Consider the following 26,127-nt stretch of genomic DNA (forward strand, 5'->3'; position numbering starts at 1 on the left):
TTTATGTAATTGTTGCTTTAGTTCTACAAATAGGAGATCGTTTCTGTTAAGGGTTTAACAGTTGGAGAGTAGCCGTGCGCAACCCAAAGGTGCCTGGTTCAATCCCCACCTAGTACCAACCTCGTCATGTCCGTTGTGTCCTGAGCAAGACACTTCACCCTTGCGCCTGATGGGTGCTGGTTAGCGCCTTGCATGGCAGCTCCCTCCATCAGTGTGTGAATGGGTAAATGTAGAAGTAGTGTCAAAGCGCTTTGAGTACCTTAAAGGTAAAAAAGCGTTATAGAAGTACAACCCATTTATTTATTTATTTCATATGTGTCGTTTGGAAAGGTAAAATGTGTTTCTTTAAGTTGTTTAACCGCTGCTGTGGCTTCGGTTGCAATGGTTTCTGGTTGCTATGGTTACGGGCAGTTCCGTTTCCGCCGGCACGTTAAACAAAGTGTTAAAAGAGCTCCGGCATAACAAGCAACGTAGCGTCGGTAATACTACACGGGAGATAGTTCACCACGGTTGCAGTTCAGAGAAATAACCACAGTAAGCTTCCTATTTCAGTGTGTTATAAGTGACAGTTTATAAGTTGCACTCGTTAAAGTTTAGGACGTTTGGGCACTCTCTTTGCCAGTAGATGTGTGTGTGTGCTAACCACAGCTCGCATGTGTTTTTGTTTGCTGCACAGTGACTTCACGAAGGGCAGGTTTAGTCACAAATTAGTTAAGTTTGTTAAAGAGACCCTCTCCCCTGTGACTGCTTAATATTTGGAGAGCGAGTGTAGAACATTATAAAGAGTTTAGTTGTGTGCTATCGTGGCTACATTGCTGCGAGGGAAGTGGACAGCGCGAGGTTGGAGTGTAAATTGCTCGCGCTCACGGACTAGTCGACAGAGAGGTGACCAAGGAAGAGGCTGGTTCTACTCTCGCTCCAGACTGGACTCGTGAGGCAGTTAACGGAATATCTGCCGAGCCCCTCCGCCCCGACTTCTCTTCTCTACAACGGGAGGTGTCCCCCTTTGTATCCAGCATTTTCAACTCACCCACCCCTGCCCTACGTGCACCACCGATTCAGCAGGACCACAAAGGACAATCTTCTGGCCCAGTCAAGAGGTCCAGGTTGGACTGTGTTTGTGTTTGTGTTGTCTGATTGGTTTAATGCGGGAGGTTCTATTGGGGAGGTAGCGTGTGAGTGGGGACGAGTGTATGAGTGTAATTAATGTGTGTTTATTATTGTCTTGTTATTGTATGTTGATGTGGTGTATATAGTAAATTGTTCACCTATATAAGCCATCTCCTCTCACTCTCTCTTAGACTAGATTTATTGGGTAAATAGTGAATAATTGGAGCATCCCCCCAAGGTAAAATACAGTCCTTTAAAGGCTCCCGTACATTAACGTTTTTTTATTGAATGTGCTTTTCATGATGGTATCCTTACATCACACTCAAATTTATAAGCTCATGCCTAAATTTACCGCATGCCTTTGGTAAGCGCCGGAGTGAGAAGAGGTTTTAAAATTATTAGTACATGCTTACTTTTACCGCATGCCTTTGGTAAGCGCAGGAGTGAGAAGAGGTTTTAAATTAATTAGCGCCCCGGCGGCAATTCAAGGAAATACGGTACATTTTAATTTACCTGACGGAATCTATAAAGTACTATCCCTCTATCTATCTATCCATCTATACATACATACATACATACATACATACATACATACATACATACATATATACATAGATACAAGTCTGGAAAGAAAAGCTGTACAATTACAGTACAAATGGAGAGGAGAGGTAAGAAAAGAAAACCTCGGAAGAATAGAACTTTTCTTTCGGAACAGTAACATATTTATTTATATATATCAAATGTTTTTGGACTGAGACCATGAATCTTGGCCTCACAGGTTGGTGACCACTGATCTAAAGTAATGGTTCTCTTACTTTAGTACAATTTGAAGTATTCTATCCACTTCTGTTTATCTTATCAGAAGCAACCATAAAAGGTCAAATCCAGGATCTGACATTGAGACACTCAAATTGCATTTGTAGTAGGGCTGTACAAATTAGTGCTGTACAAATTAGTGCTTTAATGCGGATTGAAAATTAATAATAAACAAAAGCAAAGATGCATTAAAATCAAAAAACAAAAATGTAGTTGCCGTGGATTATTTTGATAAATTACGATTAAATTAATTAATTTTCAAACTACAAACCCTGTTTCCATATGAGTCGGGAAATTGTGTTAGATGTAAATATAAACGGAATACAATGATTTGCAAATCATTTTCAACCCATATTCAATAGAATTCACTACAAAGACAAGATATTTGATGTTCAAACTCATAAACCATTTTTTTTTTTTTTTGCAAATAATGATTCACTTAGAATTTCATGGCTGCAACACGTGCCAAAGTAGTTGGGAAAGGGCATGTTCAGCACTGTTTTACATCTCCTTTTCTTTTAACAGCACTCAATAAACGTTTGGGAACTGAGGAAACAATTGTTGAAGCTTTGAAAGTGGAATTCTTTCCCATCTTTGTTTTATGTAGAGCTTCAGTTGTTCAACAGTCCGGGGTCTCCGCTGTGGTATTTTACACTCCATAATGCGCCACACATTTTCGATGGGAGACAGGTCTGGACTGCAGGCGGGCCAGGAAAGTACCCGCACTCTTTTTTTACGAAGCCACGCTGTTGTAACACGCGCTGAATGTGGCTTGGCATTGTCTTGCTGAAATAAGCAGGGGCGTCCATGAAAAAGACGGCGCTTAGATGTCAGCATATGTTGTACATTTCAGCATTAAAAGTGCCTTCACAGATGTATAAATTACCCATGCCTTGGGCATTAATGCACCCTCATACCATCACAGATGCTGCCTTTTGAACTTTGCGTCGATAACAGTCTGGATGGTTAGCTTCCCCTTTGGTCCGGATGACACTGTGTCGAATATTTCCAAAAACTATTTGAAATGTGGACTCGTCAGACTACAGAACACTTTTCCACTTTGCATCAGTCCACCTTAGATGATCTCGGGCCCAGAGAAGCCGGTGGCGTTTCTGGATGTTGTTGATAAATGGCCTTCGCTTTGCATAGTAAAGTTTAAAATTGCACTTACAGATGTAGCGATGAACTGTATTTACATGGAGTGATTTCTCCAGATTCTCTGAACCTTTTGATGATATTATGACCCGTAGATGTTGAAATCCCAAAATTTCCTGCAATTGCACTTTGAGAAACGTTGTTCTTAAACTGTTTGACTATTTACTCACGCAGTTGTGGACAAAGGGGTGTACCTCGCCCCATCCTTTCTTGTGAAAGACTGAGCATTTTTTGGGAAGCTGTTTTTATACCCAATCATGGCACCCACCTGTTCCAAAATAGCCTGCACACCTGTGGGATGTTCCAAATAAGTGTTTGATGAGCATTTTCTCAACTTTATCAGTATTTATTGCCACCTTTCCCAACTTCTTAGTCACGTGTTGCTGGCATCAACTTCTAAAGTTAATGATTATTTGCAAAAAAAAAAATTTTTTATCATTTTGAACATCAAATATGTTGTCTCTGCAGCATATTCAACTGAATATGGGTTGAAAATTATTTGCAAATCATTTTATTCCGTTTATATTTACATCTAGCACAATTTTCCAACTCATATGGAAACAGGGTTTGTATATTAATCACAAGAGAGTCAAGAAAGAAGGGCGGACATATGCACTTGGTGTGTTTAAAATATATTTTACCATCATGTTCATGTTATGTCAAACTATGTTTGTTTTTCTAAACAAACATGTATCCACATGAATCTGGACCTGTAACTTATTTAATATTATTAATGTGCTATATAAAGCCATGTCCACACGACCATGGATAGTTTCAAAGACGCATGTCGGGGATTAAAATGATCTCCATTTACACAAGTGTAGATTCAAAATTGTCTGTGTCTACACACACAAACGCATACACTTGCTGTCATGCACATTTTGTCCAATCAGAAGCCTGGAAAAGCAGCCGCAGCTGACTTGGTGGCATTACACCTCTGTTATTATGTCTATTTTGATATATTAGACATACAAAGCCACGAATATTATTTTTGCTGCACTTAAACAGAGCTCTGGGAACATTATGAACACTTGTGAAATTATAACATGTTTAATTAGCTACATGGTGATATATTACATGTTGCTGTGAAGTAGCCTTTATAAAATCAACACGCACAAACAAGAGTCCAAGGAAATTCGAATGTTTAAGTGCCTGAAGCGCACAGAGGTGTATGTGCCACTGCAAAACTCTCATGGAATTATAATGCATTTAAATATCAATAGTGTGATATATTAATTGTGCAATAAAGTGTACAATGTCTTTAACATCCGTACACACTAACAAGGAGCCTTATATGCGCGCGTGCACGGTCACACCCAGCTGCATTTACTCAAATGGAACCAACACATGTAAGTTAACCTCATCATTTGTTGTTAAATGAGTATTCAAAACATGAGAACTGTCACGCCAAGAACAGGACTCTGAACACAGATGCAGGATTTTAATACAATATATTTATTTGAACAAGGGAAGGGGTCCAAAATGGGAGAAACAAAACAGGCTATAAAAACAACTGACCTGAGCTCTAAACTAACAGAAATATCAATAACTCAAAACGCTCCGTCTACGGAGGGATAAAGGAGCTATGAACAAAAAACTACTAAGTATAACAAAAGCCGCTCCAACGGAGGCGATATTAGGAAGATTTTCTTACCAAATCAAAATACTCCCGTGGATCCTAAAAAAGGTACAAGAAACGTGGCTGTGGACAATGCTATGGCAAGGCAACACTCTGGCACAGGACAAGAGGAGGACGAGACATTTAATCACGTCACTTGTACTGCCAGGCGCAGGTGTAGAATAGCAGAGAGAAAATGGAAAAAGGGCAGGCTGCACGTGTCCTTTGCCATTTTTAAAGAAAGTCTGCTTTCCTTTCAGATGACTGTAAAAGCAGAGATTAATATATATCTATCTCAGATTATATCTTCTAAATGTAACAACTGTTCAAAACTATTAACACTGTCAATGATGCTCCCATTGATGCTTGGTTTTGATGCTTCTTTTGAATTCTGTGAAAATTGTCTCCATTTTTTCACTGACAAAATTGTGTCAACTAGAGCCAGTTTATCCTAGCCTTCATATGACCCTTCTGTTCATCTGCATTTCTCTTCTGTTTTCCATCAGTTTGAGCCGGTGTCCTTTTCTTTTTTAAATGACACAGTTAGTCATATGAAGCCCTCTGGTTCTCCTGCAGATGCCCTCCCACCTCGCCTGTTTAAGGAGGTATTTGCTACTGTTGGATCAAGTGTCCTTAGTATTATCAATAGTAGCCTCTCTTCTGGAATAGTTCCAGTAGAGTTTAAACATGCAGTGGTACGACCTCTACTTAAAAAACCAAGCCTCGACCCATCTCTCTTACCTTAGACCTATCTCTAATCTTCCATACATTTCCAAAATATTAGAGAAGGTTGTCTACAGTCAGTTGTTGCTTTTCTTAGAGGATAATGGTATCACTGAGCTGTTCCAGTCCGGTTTTAAAGCCCTCCACAGCACAGAGTCAGCGCTTCTAAAATGTTTTGACGATATCCTCCTGTCAACTGATTTTGGTAAATATGTCGTCCTGGTGCTTTTAGATCTGTCTGCTGCGTTCGACACTGTCGACCACGCCACCTTAATCACTCGTCTTGAGAACTGTGTGGGTATTAAGGGCGCAGCCCTCACCTGGTTCCGGTCGTACCTAGCCGACAGGAGTTTTTGTGTAAAAATAGACAGTTTTATGTCTTCCACAGCTCCTTTAACACATGGGGTCCCCCAGGCAGAGGTGGGTAGAGTAACCAGAAATTGTACTCAAGTAAGAGTACTGTTACTTTAGAGATGTATTACTCAAATAAAAGTAAGGAGTAGTCACCCAAATATTTACTTGAGTAAAAGTAAAAAGTATGTTGTGAAAAAACTACTCAAGTACTGAGTAACTGATGAGTAACCTTATTACGGCAACAAATAATGCACAAAAACATAAAAATAGAAATGAGCATATTCAGAGCCAGGAATATCTCTTAAGCAACTAAAACAATAATATATATTAAATAATAGTACATGACAATCAAATAAAAAAATGGCACATTAAGCCACAATAACTTAACAGCACCATAGCCTCAGTAGGCATTCATTGATTTGATTGATTGATTGATTGATTGAAACTTATATTAGTAGATTGTACAGTACAGTACATATTCCGTACAATTGACCACTAAATGGTAACACCCTGTAAGCTTTTCTACTCACACAGTCACACTGGAAGCCAGTCGTTCGGGTTTGTCAGGAGATTTATTCTTCCGATTGCTCACACATCCACAATGCATCGACTTTTCAGTCGCTCTGTTTTCTGTTCACCAGTCTCTGCTTCCGTCTCCCCGATCTCAATCAAACTCCGTGCGCCCGGCCGCTCACTGTTAAGGACAACAGATGATTATTCTAACACGTACCACCTGCGCGACTAATCAACTGACAGCTGTGTCTCTCAGCCAGCACATGCCACGCCCCCGTCTGAGGGTGTGCTGTCTCCAGTCACCCAGACGGGGTTGCTGTCCTTCACTCCAACAGTGCACTGATCACAATGCTCCCCTACATACCTCCACCGCCAGACTTAGGCCGGGACATCGTCCGGCCGCACACACACACTCCCCCCCCGCCTGAGAGCGGGAGAGAAAGTCCGCCACGACCATCTGCGCTTCCGGCCTATGGATCACTCTGAAATGGTAGGGTTGTAAAGCAAGATACCAACGGGTGATCCGCACGTTGGCATCTTTCATGCGTTGGAGCCACTGGAGAGGCTAGTGGTCCGAGCAGAGGCTGAACGGGCGTCCCAGCAGGTAGTACTCCCTCTCCACCGTGCTGTACAGGCTTTCTCGTTCTGACAGCTTTCTACTGATATATAGGATGGGGTGGTCGATACCCTCTTTCTGTTGGGATAAAACAGCTCCCAGCCCTCTGCCCGACGCGTCCGCCTGCAAACAAAATGGGAGGGAAAAATCAGGCATGTGCAGTACTGGCTCCTCTCAAAGTGCTTTCCTCACCTTCTCGAAAGCCTACTGGCACTGCTCCATCCATTGGACCAGATCTGGAGCCCCCTTCCGGGTGAGGTCAGTTAGTGGACTGGTCAGGTCCGCAAACTGGGGGACGAACCTCCGGTAGTAGCCCACCAGCCCCAAAAACTGCCTCACCTCTTTTTTCGTCTTCGGGGTCGGGCAGGCCGCAACTGCCGCGGTTTTGTCTATCTGAGGCCGCACCTGACCTTCCCCCATGTGGTACCCCAGATACTGTACCTCCCTCCGGCCAACCGCGCACTTCGCCGGGTTGGCGGTGAGGCCCGCCCGCCTCAGGGACTCGAGTACCACCTCGAGTTGTTCCCCTGGATGATGACATCATCCAGATAGGCGGCAGCATATGCAGCGTGAGGACGCAGCACCCGGTCCATGAGTCTCTGAAAAGTGGCGGGCGCACCGAACAAGCCGAACGGAAGGGTCACGAATTGGTATAAACCTTCCGGAGTGGAAAATGCCGTTTTTTCCTTAGACTCTGGAGACAAGGGAATCTGCCAGTAATCCTTAGTTAAATCCAGTGTCGTGAAAAAATGAGCAGTGCCCAAACGGTCTAGGAGCTCGTCAACCCGGGGCATTGGGTAGGCATCAAAGCGTGACACATCATTTACCTTGCGGTAGTCCACACAGAATCGCACCGACCCATCTTTCTTCCCCACGAGAACTATGGGACTGCACCATGGACTGTGTGACTCTTCTATTACCCCCAGTTCCAGCATGGCTTTTAATTCCTCTCGAACAACTTTGCGTTTGTGTTCGGGTAGCCTAGAGGGCCGAGACCTCACCGTCACGCCTGTGCTGGTATCAATGTGATGTTGGGTGAGGTTCGTGCGGCCTGGCAGGGGGGAGAACACGTCAGCAAAATGTTGCTGTAAATTAACCACATCTGCTTTTTGTGACGGAGTCAGATTATCATCACAGCGGAGAAGGGAGGACCGGGGGGAGGGGGAACCTCCGGCCCCAGTTCCTCGTTCTCCGCTATCGCCGTCACCATGGAGACGGGCTCCGCTTCCCTCCACCCTTTTAATAGGTTGAGGTGGTAGATTTGGGTTGCCCCGCCCCTGTCAGACCGCTGGACCTCATAATCCACATCACCCACTCGTCGTGTGACCACGAAGGGTCCTTGCCACTTGGCGAGTAATTTAGAGCTGGATGTTGGGAGTAATACAAGTACTTTCTCTCCCGGTGAAAATTGTCTGAGTTGCGTCCCCTTGTTATACAGGTGTTGCTGACGTTCTTAGGCTTGGAGCAAATTCTCCCGTGATAAGTGTCCCAATGTGTGGAGTTTTGCTCTCAAGTCCATGACGTACTGAATTTCGTTTTTACTGGGACTTGGACCTTCCTCCCAGCTTTCCTTAACTAGGTCCAGTACCCCTCGCGGCTTCCTGCCGAATAACAGTTCAAACGGGGAAAACCCTGTGGAGGCCTGAAGAACCTCCCGCACTGCAAACAATAGGGGATCCAACCATTTATGCCAATTTGGTTTGTCCTCGTGTACGAACTTCCGGATCATGGATTTCAAAGTTCTATTCATCCGTTCTACCAGCCCATCTGTTTGGGGGTGGTAAACGCTGGTCCGAATAGATTTGATCCCCAATAATCCGTACAGCTCCTTTAATGTGCGTGACATAAAGGACGTGCCCTGGTCAGTTAGAATCTCTTTCGGGATTCCAACTCGGGAGATAACTTGAAACAGTGCCTGTGCTACACTCTTTGCAGAGATGGAGCACAGTGGTACTGCTTCGGGATAGCGCGTTGCGTAATCCACCATGACTAGCGCAAAGCGATATCCCCGGGTGCTCGGATGAAATGGTCCGACGAGGTCCATACCAATACATTCAAACGGGATCTCTATGAGTGGTAATGGCCGCAAAGGAGCCCTAGGGGTGGCCGCGGGGTTGACTAGCTGACAATCCAAGCAGGACGCACACCAGCGGCGCACGTCCGCTCGAATGCCGGGCCAATAGAACCGGACCATTATCCGATTAAGTGTCTTATCATACCCCATGGGATTAAAATGTCCTGCCTGGAAAATCATTTCCCGACGGTTTTTCGGCACCAACAACTGGGTGATTTCCTCCCCTGTCTGAGTGTCACGACTCACTTTGTATAATTTGTCCCTAATCAATGCAAAGTGAGGGAAATCCCGCGCTATCCCCGGGCGAACCAGCTGTCCATCAATTGAAATCACTTGGTCCCAGATCGCGCGCAGAGTGTCATCTCGAGACTGCTCAAGTGGAAAATCCTCCATGGGGCGCCATTGGGGAGCCGGGGAAACTTCCTGAGAAGCCCCCGCCGTCTCCCCTTCCCCGTCACCCCCAGCAGCGTCGGATGATCTTGCGTCGCCGAAGAGAACAGCGCGGATATCCCCTTTCCCTACCGGTCGTGAACGCACCCCTGCGCACTGCTCTATTAACCCATTAAATCCCGACCAATTGATTCCCGAGATTAAGGGGTGCGCCAGGCGCGAATTTACAGCCACCTTAAAACTATGTTTTTTTCCCTTAAAAAAAATTTCCACCGGCACAATAGGGTACTCGTGAACATCCCCATGCACACATTTAACCCGCACCCGTGTACCCATTCTCAACGTCCCGGGTCGAACCAGATTCTGGTGGATCATGGACTGCTCGCAGCCCGAATCCACCATTGCCCGGTGTGTACTCCCTTGTATCCTTATCGGCACGTAGTACGTCTCTCCTGGCCCGGGGAAGGGCGCTGCAGGGTCGACGACCCGGATCACCTGACCCACCTCCATGCTAGGACATTCCCGCTGCAGGTGTCCAAGCCGTCCACACCTCCAGCACACCTGCCCAGGCATCCGAGGAGCCATTTGCGGGGGAGACACAGCGTCTGTAACGGCCGGGTTCTGGGGAGGAGAAAAAACAGTTTGAGCATTTTTAAATCTAGTCCATTGCTGATTCCCATCAGCCGGCTGTGTGCGCATCTTGCGCGGCGCTGGAACTGGGCGCTCCCCCGCCTCCACTGCCTTTTCCTCCTTCCGATGCACTGCCAAATGATCTTCTGCTAGGGCCACCGCCGCGGCCAGGTCTTGTGAGCGGTGATACCGGACCCACGCTGAGGTCCATGCCGGGATCGCTTCCATGAACTGCTCGAGAATGATTTGTTCCATCACTTCCTCGACTCGCCCAGGTTGCAGCCATCTGTTCGCCGCGTCGCTGAGTTGCTGACCCAGGGCGAAAGGCTGCTCCTCCGGGCCGAGTCGCATTGCCCGGAATCGGCGCCTGTGATCCTCTTTGGATCCTCCCGTCCGGTCCAGCACTGCGCGCCTCAAGTCCCGGTACCTGACCCGGGAATCTGGTGGTAGGCTGAGTGCCGCTCGTTGCGCCTCTCCCGCCAGCAGCGGCATCAGACGCACTGCCCGTTCCTCCTCCGGCCATGCGCATGCGCCCGCCGTGGCTTCGAACATGTCCATAAATGATTGTGGATCTTCTGTCTCCGCCATTCTGTGCATCCCCACAGTCGCTAGGGATGGACTCGCTGTTGTGGGTGTTCCTGCTCCGGACCTCTCTGTCATGGCTCGCAGGATCTGATTTTGTTGCGCGATTTGGTTTTGCATCGGTCCATCTGCCGGTGATTTGCGGTAGATACTTCCGCCAACAGCTGCCCCAATGCTTCAATCGGGCTAGGTGTCGACATTGTTTTTAATATATATATATATATATATATATATTTTTTTTTTTTTTTTTTAAGTTGAGCGCCAAATGTAAGCTTTCCTACTCACACAGTCACACTGGAAGCCAGTCGTTCGGGTTTGACAGATTTATTCTTCCGATTGCTCACACATCCACAATGCATCGACTTTTCAGTCGCTCTGTTTTCTGTTCACCAGTCTCTGCTTCCGTCTCCCTGGTCTCAATCAAACTCCTTGCGCCCGGCCGCTCACTGTTAAGGACAACAGATGATTACTCTAACACGTACCACCTGCGCGACTAATCATCTGACAGCTGTGTCTCTCAGCCAGCACATGCCACGCCCCCGTCTGAGGGTGTGCTGTCTCCGGTCACCCAGACGGGGTCGCTGTCCTTCACTCCAACAGTGCACTGATCACAAGCCTCCCCTACACACCCCAATAAGTTTTTCAACGTTTATCAATTACTTAGTAAATGACCAAGTCGAGTTGATCTACCTCATATATACAAATACATTCACAAACATTTCATTTATACACACACATATCATACATACACACACACACAAATCATTTACACACACACATATCATATATATTTATACACACACATATCATATATATATATATATATATATATATATATATATATATATATATATATATATACATTTATATATACAGTATATAATTTATATTTATTTATTTTGCCGTTTTTGTTCACATGTTGAAGGGGTTTTAATGAATATACATGCATGTTTAACACATAGATTCCTATCTTTCATGAAGACAAGAATATAAGTTGGTGTATTACCTGATTCTGATGACTTGCATTGATTGGAATCAGACGTCCACGTTTTCAAATGGAGGAGAAAAAAAGTTCCTCTTTTCTGTCTAATACCACATGAAAGTCGTTGGTTTTTGGCATCTTATCTGTCCAGCTTCCATATTTGTTTTTATACACTTTACAAGAAGTACATTGGCGGCAAACTCCGTAGCTTGCTAGCTTGTTTGCGCTGGCTTTCGGAGACTCTTATTTTCTTAACGCAGGCGCGATGGAGCGGCGCTTTAATTGTGAAGACAGGAACTGTGCGATCAGTCTTTAGGCTTTTGACGGGAAGTACGGTTGAAATAAAGTGTCTTTTTTCCTTTACACTTTTGATTGTTTGATTGAAACTTTTATTATTAGATTGCACAGTACAGTACATATTCCGTACAATTGACCACTAAATGGTAACACCCGAATAAGTTTGTCAACATGTTTAAGTCGGGTTTTACGTATCACGGTCATGTGACCGCCTGGCTCTGTTTGATTGGTCCAACGTCACCAGTGACTGCATGTGATTGGTGAAACGCAGGCATGCGTAGATCCTACTTTGAAGCTCTGTCATAACCAAAACAAACATTAATAGATCGATAAAAAAAAAGTTGCGAGTAGCGAGCTTAATGTAGATAAATGGAACGGAGTAAAAGTAGCGTTTCTTCTCTATAAATATACTTCAGTCAAAGTAAAAGTATGTTGCATAAAAACTACTCATAGAAGTACAATTTATCCAAAAAGTTACTCAAGTAAATGTAACGGAGTAAATGTAGTGCGTTACTACCCACCTCTGCCCCCAGGGCTAAATTCTTGCCCCAATCTTTTTTGCACTTTCCCTTCTCCCCCTATGTTCTATTTTTAGGAAGTACGGTATTGCATTTAATTTTTATGCCGATGATTGCCAGATCTATTTTCCCATGGCACAAAATAACACAGTTCAACGTCTCATTGACTGCCTGCACGACATCAAAGCCTGGCTTTCAGCTAAATCCCTGAGCCTAAATGAAGACAAAACAGAAGTTGTGTTGTTCGGTCCAAGTCGCTCTCCCTCCCCCAACGTTGACCTCGGCACTCTGACCCCGTTTTTCAGTGACTGTGTCACAAACCTGGGGGTAAATTTCGACTCATATTTTAAATTCGAAAAACAAATCAGCAGCGTCGTTCAAAAAAGCTTGTATCAATTACGCCAAATAGCGAAAGTGAAACCGCTTCTATCATGACATGATCTCGAGAAATTAATCCACGCCTTTATCTCGAATCGTTTAGACCAGTGGTCCCCAACTACCGGGCCGCGGCCCGGGAGCGAGCCACAGAAGAATTGTTTATTTTATTGTTTTTTTTAATTAAAAATATATATATATATATTTTTTTTTTTATTATTTTATTAAATCAACTTAAAAAACACAAGATACACTTACAATTAGTGCACCAACCCAAAAAACCTCCCTTTTTCATGACAAAAACCTCGCTTTTTCATAACAAAGAAAAAAAACAAAACTGTTTTTTGTTTATGTTTTATTTATTTTATTTATTTTATTTATTTATTTTTTATCGTGTTCTGTTTGTGTTGTGTTGTGTTTGCTCGGTTCTCGTATTATCTTTTAACCTGCCCATTGTACAGCACTTTGGCTACCCCTGTGGTAAATTTTAAATCCATCCATCTTCTTCCGCTTATCTGAGGTCGGGTCGCGGGGGCAGCATCCTAAGTAGGGAATCCCAGACTTCCCTCTCCCCAGCCACTTCGTCTAGCTCTTCCCGGGGGATCCCGAGGCGTTCCCAGGCCAACCGGGAGACATAGACTTCCCAACGTGTCCTGGGTCTTCTCCGTGGCCTCCTACCGGTTGGACATGTCCTAAACACCTCCCTAGGGAGGCGTTCGGGTGGCATCCTGACCAGATGCCCGAACCACCTCATCTGGCTCCTCTCGAAATTTCAAAAGTGCTTTATAAATAAAGTTGATTTGATTTGATTTATACACATGAGGGAGTGTGACACAGGTGGGCACAATCAGGAGAGACATCAGACCAGTGAAACAGGAGGAAGGGCAAGTGATCTGAAACAAGAGGGAGAGTTAACCTTTCAAAATAAAACAGGAAATGACGAGACAACATGACACCAGACGAAACCCAGACAAGACTTCACCCAGGTGTGACAAGATCCTGCAGCACCTTTCTTGTGACACACAGCAAAAAGTCTTGCTTGTCCACGTTGTTCCATCAGCTGGAGGTCCGACAGCATCCAAAGAGCTGACTGTCATTGGCACCAGGGGGAATGTCGCAAAGCCCATTCTGATGCGTCTTTTTATCAATGTTGTGTAAAAATAGCTCATTTACATACAGCAAGTCTTCTTATAATGTGTTTAAAGCCAGCAAAGCAGTGTTGTGTAGCTCTGGATCGCACAACCGTGACGTCATCAGAGGAGTACAAGTCTCCATCTGTGCCGTGTACACACATACGTTGAGCGGAAAGTTTTGCAAATCTTTACCTTGGCTTGGCTAGCGTTTGCAAAAGTTTGCGTTTTTAAATACAAATGTTTGCCTGTGAACAAGAGGTCTAAACGCGAGATAAGTATGCATTTATTAAGTATCCGTGTTCGTGTGGACATGGTCTGAAGGTAGAAAAGTTGTGTAAAAAGAAAGCTTTTTAACTAAAGTGTATATGGTTTTTTTTGCACTCAAATGTTTCCATTGAGAAGGCCATGGTGCTGTTTTGTATCTTCCACATTGACTTGTTTGTACATGCATGAGTTACACTACTTTGAGAAAATGCATGGCCAGACATCTGCAGGTGATTAATAAAATAAAAGCCCTAATTGAACATATAATATAATGATGCTGTTTTCTTAAATGCATTTTTTTCTTCCTTTAGGAGATGACGCCCAGTTTGACTTGGACATCTGAAGAAGATTATAATAAGTCATTGCAACGTCATCATCAGTGTTTATAGCTAGTACACAAGATTTTTTTTAGACCAGTCCTATTAAAAACTTCAGAGTTTGGAATGTCTAATCAGTCTTTTAAAAAGGGATTTACATTCATATTGTAATGAATGTGCATGAGAGAATATGACACAATGTCATGATGGCTCATGACGGTTTTGGAAAATTGTGTTTTTCTTGTGTTTTAGTGTTTTTTTCCTGTCCATCGCTCTATTTTGGTTCCTCTTCTGCTTTTTGGTCTGTCCTGCTGTTAATTTTACTTCTGCTTCCATGCGCTGTTCTCACCTAATCCTGATTACCAACCAAGAGGGTTTATGTGCCAGTGTCACTGTTTCTTGAGCTGGACGCTAGTTCATTGTTCAGATTTTGTTTTTGCCTGACCTTGTCTTGGCTAGCCTTGCCTTGTTATTGTCACATTTTTCCTCACTCGTAATCTACTTCTGTAGCCACGCTGGTGCTTCCTCCTTTTTTGTCACTAATAAAAGTACCTTTTGCTTGCACATCGCCTACCTTCGCTGCATCCTGAGGTCTCACCAGCAGCAACTATCGACAAGCACAACACTTATACTGTATTTGCAAATGGATTCATGAAGACGATTATTTCTTTGATATGCTATGTTAAGTGATGTTACCTCGCTTCTTAAAATGTTTACTTCATAAAAATACAATCTATTGTTTGTTATATTTTATTACTAGTTAACCATGCTCATGACATTTAATTTATCTTACAAATGGTATTGATTTAATCCTTTGTAACAGTTTACTCTGTGTGAAATCAACAAAATCATCATAATTGGAGTTGTATCCTGATTGGCTGGCTGAGACCGTTAGCGACCAATCAGCTTTGACGTCCAAATAAGTAACTTATGTACTCACTCAAACTTCACAATTGAAAATAAATAACTTGATTTAATGTACAATGTAACAAAACAATTGGGTCAATGTGACCAAAACATCTCAAAGTTAAAGCACTTGCATCATGCAAAAATGTGTAGATTTCTTGCATTAAGAAACAATGTTCCGTCCTTTGTGTACCATAGTGCTTCAGTCAGTGTTGTAGTTATATTAATGAAAAGTACAAAACATAATTTTGAGTGTACATGCTAGATGTTTGTTGCCACTGTACAATGTGTCCTTTGCCTGTGCTGTCCAGGTTCTCAGTGGCAGCCACACTCCTTCACCACCATGTCCTCGTGGTGCCTCATCACCAGCTTGCCCTTCTCGTAGTAGAGCATGGAGAGTGGCGAAAGGTGTGTGGGCACGCAGGACAAACATGGCGCCTTGTGTGGGTGGTAGTGCTTCAGCAGGCTCTGCGAAGAACAGAAGCATGCATTAGAACAACTGCAAGGCTTCTGTTCATGTGTTTGAAAAGTAAAGTATTACCTGCATGTAAGCGTGGTTGGTTGGTTTAAATCTCTCATCGACAGGTGTGGGACAGGCCCCTTCGCAGCGGAAGGCGTTATAGCGTTTGGGATAAATAATCCACTGACTCCAGCCCAGCTTCTCAAAGTCCACCCACATGTCCACCTTCCTGCATAAAGGACCTTGCTTGTTCAGAGTATCAGCAGGGCTGACCACTGGCATCCTTTCTCTGGGCCTGCGGTAAGTGTGTGGGTGCCTTTTGGTCCTGCGCCACTTCGTCTTGGCGCCAGCATCCCATCCCAAGCTCACGTATTTGGAATGTTCCGCTGTGTGGATGAGAGTGGGTGTCCTCTTCTGCCTGGCGAAGACCACCATAATGACCCGGTTCGCTGTAGGGTGTTGGACCCCCTCCAGATCCTCCTCCATCTCTGTGGCTACCTCATGCCAGCGCGTGAGCGGTTCCTGTTGTCGCCAACGACTGAGCATCTCAGTCATGGTGAACACCTTCCAGGAGGACGAGGAGGAGAGTGTCATAGAACCAGGACGGGCTCTGAGGCGTCCCAGGAACACCCTGTTGTCTGAGCAGTTCTCTTCAGAACACGGGTCCACTCTGGAGTGGTAGATGTCTACTAAAGCCATGGAGGACTTGCTGAAGGCAGGGAGGCGCATCCTTAGCTCGGCCTGTTGAAAGTTATTATTGCTGGAATACATGGAGGACATGTCGAAGGTGATGGACCATCTGTTGCCCCTCTGCTGGCAGCCTGAACAAAAATACAAGTTAGATCAGGGGTCGGGAAGCTTTTTGGCTGAGAGACATTTAAGCCAAATATTTAAAAATGTATTTCCGTGAGAGCCATATAATATTTTATAACACTGAATACAACTAAATGTCTGCATTTTTAAGTACGAACAACATTTATAGAGTATAATATGTCACAAACTCGCATGGCAGCAGTAGTAGCGACCCCAAGATGAAGGAACCTAGAGAGCGAAGAGCAGGTACGATGCTTTTAATATTAACAGAGGAGAATGAAGCAGTCTTGCATGTACAGTTCTAAACAATAGTCAATCTTTGAGCCCTGAGGAGCGCGTGAGACAAGCATAAATAGAAACATGCTGATTGGCAGCCGGTGTGGACCGGCTGCAAATCATCAGCAGGTGAGGGGGAAAAAAACAACGCTCAGCGGGACAAGCAGGAAATGGAAACAAAATAAGAGCACTGGTGGGAAGTAAATACAAAACAAAGAAGCACAAACAGAAATTAAGTGACAGATCTTCACATAATTAGTCTCTCATTCTTTTTAATGACATTTTTATTCGGAAGCTCACCGATGATACCATTAATGCGACTTCTTGAACAGGTGCGGGAGTACACAGATGGATGGATTGAAATGTATAAGAATATTTTATATTTTGAACGTTATTTTTAACACTGTGATTACCAGCGGAATTATTCATTACTTATCGTGTGAAGCAATGTCAGCTAAGATTTATCTGAGAGCCAGGTGCAGTCATTTAAAGAGCCACGTCTGGCTGGAGAGCCATAGGTTCCCTACCCCTGAGTTAGAATATTATTAAAAATGCTTGCGTTTTTCATAATGAATAATGAATATGAATTATTAAACAATAATTAAACAATGAATAATTAAACAGTGCATGCAGGAAAAAGACATTTACTCTGCATGTTGGTTCAAACCAACTTGTGTTGAAAGTGTCATCATTTTCAGAAGAATAAAAACTACTCACTTTTAGCGATAAGACTGGTCACAGAGTCCGAGTTATGCAGTCCGGGTTTGTCCACGATCCAACTCTCTCTCCCGGCCCGGTCCTCGGTCAGCATGGCTCTGTAGAGCTGCATCATGAGGAGGGGAAGTCCTCCGGTCTTGAGAGTCTGCAGGGGGCGTCCGACGTCTGACGTCACCGCCACACACCAAACCACGAGGAGGAGAACCGCAGCGCTTTGCATCGTTAGTCCTTCTTCTTCTTCTTGTGGTCGCTGTTGCAGGGAGTGCCTGAATGGTCCAGTCGCGATGCCGGCCTTGTTTTATGAGGCCCATGTCTGATAGACGATGTCTTTGATGTGTGTGATCCACCTCTGTTAATGTCACACAATCATCGTGTCGAAACCACTAGAACCTTTGTAGTGGCCCAAGTGTGCTTTGATGAGAAACCTTGACAATCATTTTAGTTAAGGAGATTAGGAGACCTGCTGTGTGATTAATGACAAATTAATCACACTCTTCTTTCTGTTGACTCAACATGAAAGTGAAGGCAAGTTCAGGCCAATATTGGGGAGAAAAATCAAGAGGCATAAATGGTGAAATATTTGGTGGAGAAAGTATTGAAAACAATAACGAAATTGCATAGTAATTGATTTCAATGTATATGAATCATGAATACATTATAAAAAAAATTGATCAACAGTGAAGCAGGAAGCAGTAAAAGATAACTATAAACGCAATTATGAATCATTGAGGTTTTGAAAAAAAGCAATGAGACATTCTAACAGGATGAAAACTATAACGTAATTATAAATCATTCATCAAGAAATCAACAAGTTATTAGTTTTTAAAAAAAAGCTCTATTATATACGCAAAATAACAGAATGAAAACATTTTTCGAAAAAAAAAAGCCTAACCGGATTCATGAAACGGAATTAAATATGCCTAATTATTAAATCAGGCATTAACTAAATTGTATGTGTATTATTTTGGTTGTAATTTACAAAAACTGCAAGGTATCGTTATGAAAGGTGTTTTTTATCCTTATTGTTACCTTTCTGTATGTAGTTATGGGTTTGCCGGAATGCAAGCAGCCTATTTATTATTGTATGTTTACTATTGTACTATTTAATATCAAAAGTGTATACTTTACATGAACGTGGTCTGTTTCCAAATATCTACAAGAGAGTTTTTCCGCCATTATAATGAAAATTAAGTTTCTTCAGGTCACAGAGTAAAAGCCCCCTCGTAATAAATGAGCTGAAAATTGACACTTTAACCTTCAATTAATTACACTGCATTATCTTGAAAGGGATGCAATGGATAACAAAAGACTCGATATCAATTTGACTTTCAGTTATTCTTGTACTTGATCTTTATAGTGCATACATCAAAAAACTGCTCTTGATTTGGAACCACTCTACATGTCTATTTGATGTTCAAAACCTTACCCCAAACAATTAATTTTTTATGAATGACTCTGTTAATTTAATACACACTTTTTTGGCCTTTTTTAAACTGTTGTAAATGTCTTTATATTATTTTATGTTATGTGTTATTCGTTTTGATTTTGTTTTTATCTACTTCCGCATTGGCGCAACCTGCGCTTTAGTGCGCATGTGCGTGTTATCTTTTAATTAAGGGCGGTTTCCAGCTGCTGCAGTGTGTCCAGGTGAGCCGTGCGTGCCGACATGCAATCACGCCAGCTCATTTGTTTGCTTTTTCTGTCAAGTTTAGCGTCTGCCCCAGGTAATTTGACTTTTCTTTGTGTTTTGTTTTAATATTTGGTTTGAAGAGTATAGCCTATGTAGGTTAAATAACCTTTCAGTGCTCAAGTGACATTTTTTTTTAATATGTCTGACGCAAACGAGACAAGATGGGTCATTATCATGACGATAACACATTTCTACAAAAAATATGTTTTGGCAAATTCAGGAGCGTTAACAAACATAACTGGTGTATGTAGAGTGTATGTAAAACTTTAAAATCCTGTGTATTTTGACATGAAAAGACACAGACCGGTTGAGCTTAACGTTTTGTTGACGCCTGCTCCATCTTCAATTATCGATTGTCTTTTATGTCAAGACAAATTGTATCATTTGTATAAAATGATAAATGGGTTGTACTTGTATAGCGCTTTTCTACCTTCAAGGTAAAAGTTAAAAAAGTACCAATGATTGTCACACACATACTAGATGTGGAGAAATTATTCTCTGCATTTGACCCATCACCCTTGATCACCCCCTGGGAGGTGAGGGGAGCAGTGGGCAGCAGCGGTGCCACGCCTGGGAATCATTTATGGTGATTTAACCCCCAATTCCAACCCTTAATGCTGAGTGCCAAGCAGGGACGTAATGAGTCCCATTTCTATAGTCTTTGGTATGACTCGGCCGGGATTTGAACTCGCGACTTACTGATCTCAGGGCAGACACTCTAACCACTGAGTAGGTACTCAAAGCGCTTTGACACTACTTTCACATTTACCCATTCACACACGTATTCACACACTGATGGAGGGAGCTGCCATGCTTTGGGGTGGCATAGCTCGGTTGGTATAGTGGCCGTGTCAGCAACTCAAGGGTTGCAGGTTCCATTCCCGCTTCCGCCATCCTAGTCACTGCCGTTGTGTCCTTGGGCAAGACACTTTACCCACCTGCTCCCAGTGCCACCCACACTGGTTTAAATGTAACTTAGATATTGGGTTTCACTATGTAAAGCGCTTTGAGTCACTTGAGAAAAGCGCTATATAAATATAAATATAATTCACTTCACTTCATTAACCAGCACCCATCAGGAGCAAGGGTGAAGTGTCTTGCTCAAGGACACAACTGACGTGACGAGGTTGGTACTAGGTGGGGATTGAACCAGGGACCCTCTGATTGCGCACAGCCACTCTGCGCCACGCCGTCCCAAAAAATGTAGTTACTCTCCTTCAAATTAAAGTATTTTGTGATGCTAATTACCTTCAATACTATTTTTCAGGGCAGAATTTAGGCTGCCATAAGAAACAATGGCAGTGTGATGATGGCAGCTGCATCCCTAACAAATGGAGATGTGATGGAGATGGAGACTGCCTGGATGGCTCTGATGAGATGGACTGTACTGGTAGGGGAACTTTTCTCTTGACACATTGTGGTGATTCTCAATTAAGGTCTATCCCAAGAGCAATACTTGATGTTTATCCCCGCAGCCTTAATTATTTTCTCTTAGATATTGACATTTTCCTATGGTTTGTGACTCTCTTTGAAATTCTTTTGACACCCCAGCCTCTACCGATTGTAAACCAGGCCAGTTTCCATGCATGGACTCTGTTGCCTGTGTTGACGCATCAGCGCGCTGTGATGGGAAAAAGCAGTGTCCGACTGGCTCTGATGAGGAGAACTGTGCGGCCTCAGAGGGCTGTTTAAACTCCGACTGGACATGTCAGAACAAGATTTGTATTCCCAAAGAGCTGCGCTGTGATGGAAAAAACGACTGTGTGGACAACTCTGATGAAGACGGCTGTGGTGAGAAATTGTTTGCATTTTAAGAAGAAAAGTGTTTGATTTAATTGTGTCCCCTCTACAGTTTTGATACATTTAGATTTTTTTTATCTAAGAATTAATAAGGCAGCTTGGCTGACACACCAAGGGCAACATACTGTATGTAGGCTTTAGGTCAATTTGAAAGTTAAGGTATGTCAAAAAGACATTTAAATTCAGTGATTCATGGGTTTTATTACAGATGTGTGTAGCGAGGACGCCCTATCTTGTCCGGATGGCATGTGTCTTTCAGCTGAAGAAAGGTGTGATGGGAAGGTCCACTGCTCGGATGGCAGCGACGAACCCAAAACCTGCGGTATGTTTACAAATGTTATTGGAGCTAAAATGACAAGTGTTGAAATACTTTAATTATGAACAATGAAGCTTTAATGTACTATACACAAATACTTACTCTTACTTCTTCTTGCAGGTCATACTTGCTCTGTGAAAAATGGTGGTTGCAGCCACTTGTGTGTAGATGAGACCTGGGGTGCACTGTGCACATGTCCTGCTGGATATGAACTTTCTGTCAATGGAGCAGTCTGCAAAGGTCACACACTTTGTGGCAGTTACATTTATTTTTTCTGTGAAAAAAAACTTTTCTCCACACACTGCAATTTGTTCACGAGTTTTATTCTTTCTTGGGTAAAAGTTAGTTTTCTGTACCACAGCACCACCTGCTGGCTATGATGTGGTATTACCTCACTTTGTGTTTAATCTCTCTATAGATTTGGATGAATGTGCCCTTCCTTCTGCACCATGCCTGCATCAATGCACCAACACGGTTGGATCTTATGTTTGCCACTGTAGAGAAGGCTTCAAACAGAATGGTGGCATTGCCTGTCTAGCTACAGGTAATAACATATTTTGCTGCACAAAATATTGTCCCACAAATTATTGCAGATAAACAATAACATTATTTTGAGACAAAAATAATCACAAGTGTGGTTATAATAGTTATATAGTGTAATTGTTTCAACCCATTTTTCCCCAATGTAATTAGTCAAAAGTAAACATTTATCATAATTTAATAAAATAAAGTGGACTCTTAATCTGTTAGTCAAAATTGCGCTTATATAAATATTGAAATGCAGTTTTTCCAGAGTTGGAAAAACTGGGTCTTGTGGTTTTTGTCTTGTTTTGGTTGTTGCAATTACTTTTCAACAAATGTGTTCAGGTAACAATACTCGACTGCTGACAGTAATGAGGACGTCTGTAGGGCTGCTGAATGTCAAGTCTCAACAGTTTGATGTCGTCCAGAGTCTTTTGTTCAACCCAGTGGCCCTGACCTATGATATTGCCAGAGGCTGCTACTACTGGGCTGATGGTGCAGGCCGCATATATAAGAGCGATGGACAGCGCAGCAGAACAATCTATACTGGTTTGTTGGACATTTGATATGCAATTATTACATTAGTGACAAGAATTTGCAGGACTGTGCAAATAGTGTCATCTTCTTAACTGTGTGATATTGTTTCCTATTATACCAATCCACGTTAACACAAAACAATCTTGATAGCTCGATACATTTTTAAGCATGTTTTCAGTGGCTTTTCTAGTTTTGCCCTAACTAGTCCTTCAAATCCTCGAACAGGTGAGCTTGGAATTAAGGGTCTAGCTTGTGATTGGTTGAATGGAAACCTGTTCTGGACCAATCAGAGGACTGAATCAATCTACATGCAAGGAGAAGACAAAAGTTATACTACTCTGTTGAGCAAAGACATCAGTCCGTCAGAATTGGTTCTTATACCAGTGGAAAGGTAAGCTTGGTCCACCTTCCAGTGTATTGACAATAAGAACTGCTTTCAAAACTAAATTTTTCTTTGTGTTGCAGCCTGATGTTTTGGATCAACGAAGGCCCTGCTGATAGGAGGACCATTGAAAAATCCTGGATGGATGGATCAGACCGAAGCACTATGGCTGTGCTAACAGCCCAGTCGGCCCATGGGCTCACAGCGGATGTTGCAGCCAGAAGGCTCTACTGGATTAGTGACTTTAAGAAAGTGAGTTCAAGAGATAATAGGCTGCCGTAGTTTAAGTGTGAACCTTATTTAAAGTATAATATTGTCTTTAGTCCATTGAGACAATGAATGTGGATGGAACGAGCACCTATTCCTTTACTGGACTGTTCAACCGGAGACCAGCTCTGAGCCTGGCTGTGTTTGAAAGTTCCTTCTATTGGGTTGATGATAAGGGCCTCTGGCAGGTGCCTCAGGACCAACCAAGCCAGAGGAAATTTCTCTGGAAATCCACAGTTCCACTGCTCAGTGTTTACCATGAGCTGCAGCAGCCTAGAGGTAACTTAAATACATGATAAATGTTACATCACTGTAGTATGTCTAATGCATAGCCCAAAGTGTACCTTTTTGTTAAGCAGCCTAAAAACAAGTGTCTCTGATCTCAACATTTTCTACTCTTAGGCACTTCTGCATGTGCCAAGACCCCGTGCCATATCTGTCTTCTAACTAACAGCAACCCTGTAGGGTTCACGTGCACTTGTCCCAACTCCAAAGTTCTGATGCTTGATGGAACATGTGAATGTAGGGTCTTTATGGAATTGTTAATGCTGTATAAAGAAAACATTTCTACAGTGAGGACAATGTCCAAATCAAATGAGAATTTGATTAGTTTTTTTTGTTTTTTAGATCCTAGGTTCCTTTATGCTACCTCCAGCAGTATCAATATGTTGGCGTTTCAAGGCAGCGTGTTCACCAACACTGAGCTGTTTTCCACTGACGAGAGCATCCTGTCATTTGATGTCGACTGGAATCAAGACTGGCTGTATTGGGCCAACAAAACTGGACACATCCAGCGCACCAGCTTAACTCGAGTCAAGACTGAATGGATTCCGACACCAATGTCAGGTTAATGTTTTTTCATTTTTTAAAGGAAAATTGCATTTTTTTGCCAATCCTCTATAATCCCTGTGTGGGTCAGGAACACATTTCCTTTTGTGTTCAACATATTAAAACAAACAAAAAAAAACTGTAATGGGGATTCAGCTAGTCCACCTATATAGCACTCCAAAAAAACAGTTTGTGTACATGCTGTTACCAAGGAGTAGCAGGCACTTCCATGGTAATACATAGACCATTTTGGAAATTTAAACCATACTGTAACTTTTCTGGGCTCATTGATTTCACAGAACACCCTGTCTTCTGCTCGAGTACATTTGGGATAGGCTCCAGCAACCCCAAAAGGGACAAACAGTTGAAAACGGATGGGTAGAATGACATGGCAACTTACTTTGGGACAACTGATAATCCAGAACCTTTTCTTTTAGACTAAATGAGGACTGAAGGATGAGCTACAAGTTTTAGATACTGGATGCTATGCAGATCCATTTTGGTAAAACACTATACAAGCCCTCATGTAGCACGAGTCCTAAATGCTAAACATTTCATCAACAAAATAAGAACATAAAACAGCCACTTACTGGGATGTTGCATCTTCACAATACTTGTGCCACATTTTTCTGTTGAATTCAGCGTGATTCTTATAACATAACACGCTTTTTACCATGAATTGATTAACGTGGACCCCGACTTAAACAAGTTGAAAGACTTATTTGGGTGTTACCATTTAGTGGTCAATTGTACGGAATATGTACTGAACTGTGCAATCTACTAATAAAAGTATCAATCAATCAAAGCTTGGAAGAGACGAGCATCTGCCGCGTCCTAGTGATGTCTGGTTGGGAGCCAATATCCACTGATTCAGTCAGTCTGGATTTTTAGCCGCCAGCATGTGGAATTTCTAAGTTAAATAATGTTCCAAAAACTATTCTGCGGCAGCAACAACTCTAAATAGTAGCATGATGTGCTGTTACTAAACCCAAAAAGTAGGTCCTCCGTCAACGTCTCTATAGCTTTGTTAATATGCATATCACAACATGTAATTGGAACGTCGTTGGCGATTTTTAGATGTTTTTTTTAAGAGCGCCTCAGGCAAAATGGTAGAATTACCATTGTGTGCATTGTTAGCTGTCTCGTGTTAGTATTATATACAACTCACATAAGAATTGTGGATGGTCAATTTGCCAAAATTGCAGTTTTTCTTTTAAATCATTGAGACAGTAGACCAGGGGTGTCAAACTCAAATACAGAGTGGGCCAAAATTTTAAACGGAACAAAGCCGCGGGCCAAGGTTGAACAATTTAATCTTTTAACAGGGACCCAAACAAGTTTTGCATTGAATATTGAACAAGCAAGGCTTATATAACTTTAGTGACATGCAAAATCCAGTTCCAAACAATAATAATAATTTAAAAAATATCAATGGCATATCAACATTTAAATAAAAATGTTATGCCTTTTTTTTCTATTTGCAATCTTCTGAGATAAATATCACTTTTTTCTACAGGCTAGTAATACATTTGAAAATAAAATAACAATAATGAATGAAGCAAACATTAAAGACTTGAAGTAGCAAGAGAAAATGCATGAATAAAACGTTAATTATTGGTCAGTTTGCTGGAAGTTTCCCGGAAGAGTTAGTGCTGCAAAGGGTTCTGGGTATTTGTTCTGTTGTGTTACGGTGCAGATGTTCACCCAAAATGTGTTTGTCATTCTTGTTTGGTGTGGGTTCAGTGTGGCGCATATTTGTAACAGTGCTAAAGTTGTTTATACGGCCACCCTCAGTGTGACCTGTATGGCTGTTGACCAAGTATGCCTTGCATTCACGTGTGTGTGTGTGTGTGTGTGTGTGTGTGTGTGTGTGTGTGTGTGTGTGTGTGTGTAAAAGCCACAAATATTATGTGACCCGCTGTTAGTATGGAGGAAAAGGGGACGTGACGACAGGTTGTAGAGAACGAAAAAGGCAGTGCCTTAAATGCAAGACCCCAATATAGTCGTCCAGGTGGAAATTCGGGAGAATGGTTGCCCCGGGAGATTTTCGGGAGGGGCACTGAACTTCGGGAGTCTACCAGGAAAATTAGGAGGGTTGGCAAGTATGAGTATTAGCGGTGAATGCGGTGTTATGGCGGCACCGACG

General features: G+C 42.7%; 1 protein-coding gene and 1 long non-coding RNA gene across 2 annotated transcripts; one reads left to right on the forward strand and one right to left on the reverse strand.

Moving 5' to 3' along the window:
• The first annotated feature begins 414 nt into the window (after window positions 1-414).
• On the forward strand, window positions 415-15,031 carry LOC133548100 (uncharacterized). Its single transcript, XR_009805750.1, has 2 exons — window positions 415-1,106; window positions 14,462-15,031. It is a non-coding gene; the product is annotated as an uncharacterized LOC133548100 (long non-coding RNA).
• A 161-nt stretch (window positions 15,032-15,192) lies between these two features.
• On the reverse strand, window positions 15,193-18,003 carry LOC133548099 (nodal homolog 2-A-like). The gene is made up of 3 exons (XM_061893491.1): window positions 17,640-18,003; window positions 15,915-16,654; window positions 15,193-15,841 (listed from the first exon to the last, which is right to left on the reverse strand). Exons 1-3 carry the CDS (start codon window positions 17,857-17,859, stop codon window positions 15,689-15,691), a joined length of 1,113 nt encoding a protein of 370 aa, XP_061749475.1. The 5' UTR covers window positions 17,860-18,003; the 3' UTR covers window positions 15,193-15,688.
• Between the last annotated feature and the right edge of the window lie 8,124 nt (window positions 18,004-26,127).

Source organism: Nerophis ophidion, unplaced genomic scaffold (assembly GCF_033978795.1).
Source record: "Nerophis ophidion isolate RoL-2023_Sa unplaced genomic scaffold, RoL_Noph_v1.0 HiC_scaffold_403, whole genome shotgun sequence".
In the NCBI taxonomy this organism is placed as follows: Eukaryota; Metazoa; Chordata; class Actinopteri; order Syngnathiformes; family Syngnathidae; genus Nerophis; species Nerophis ophidion.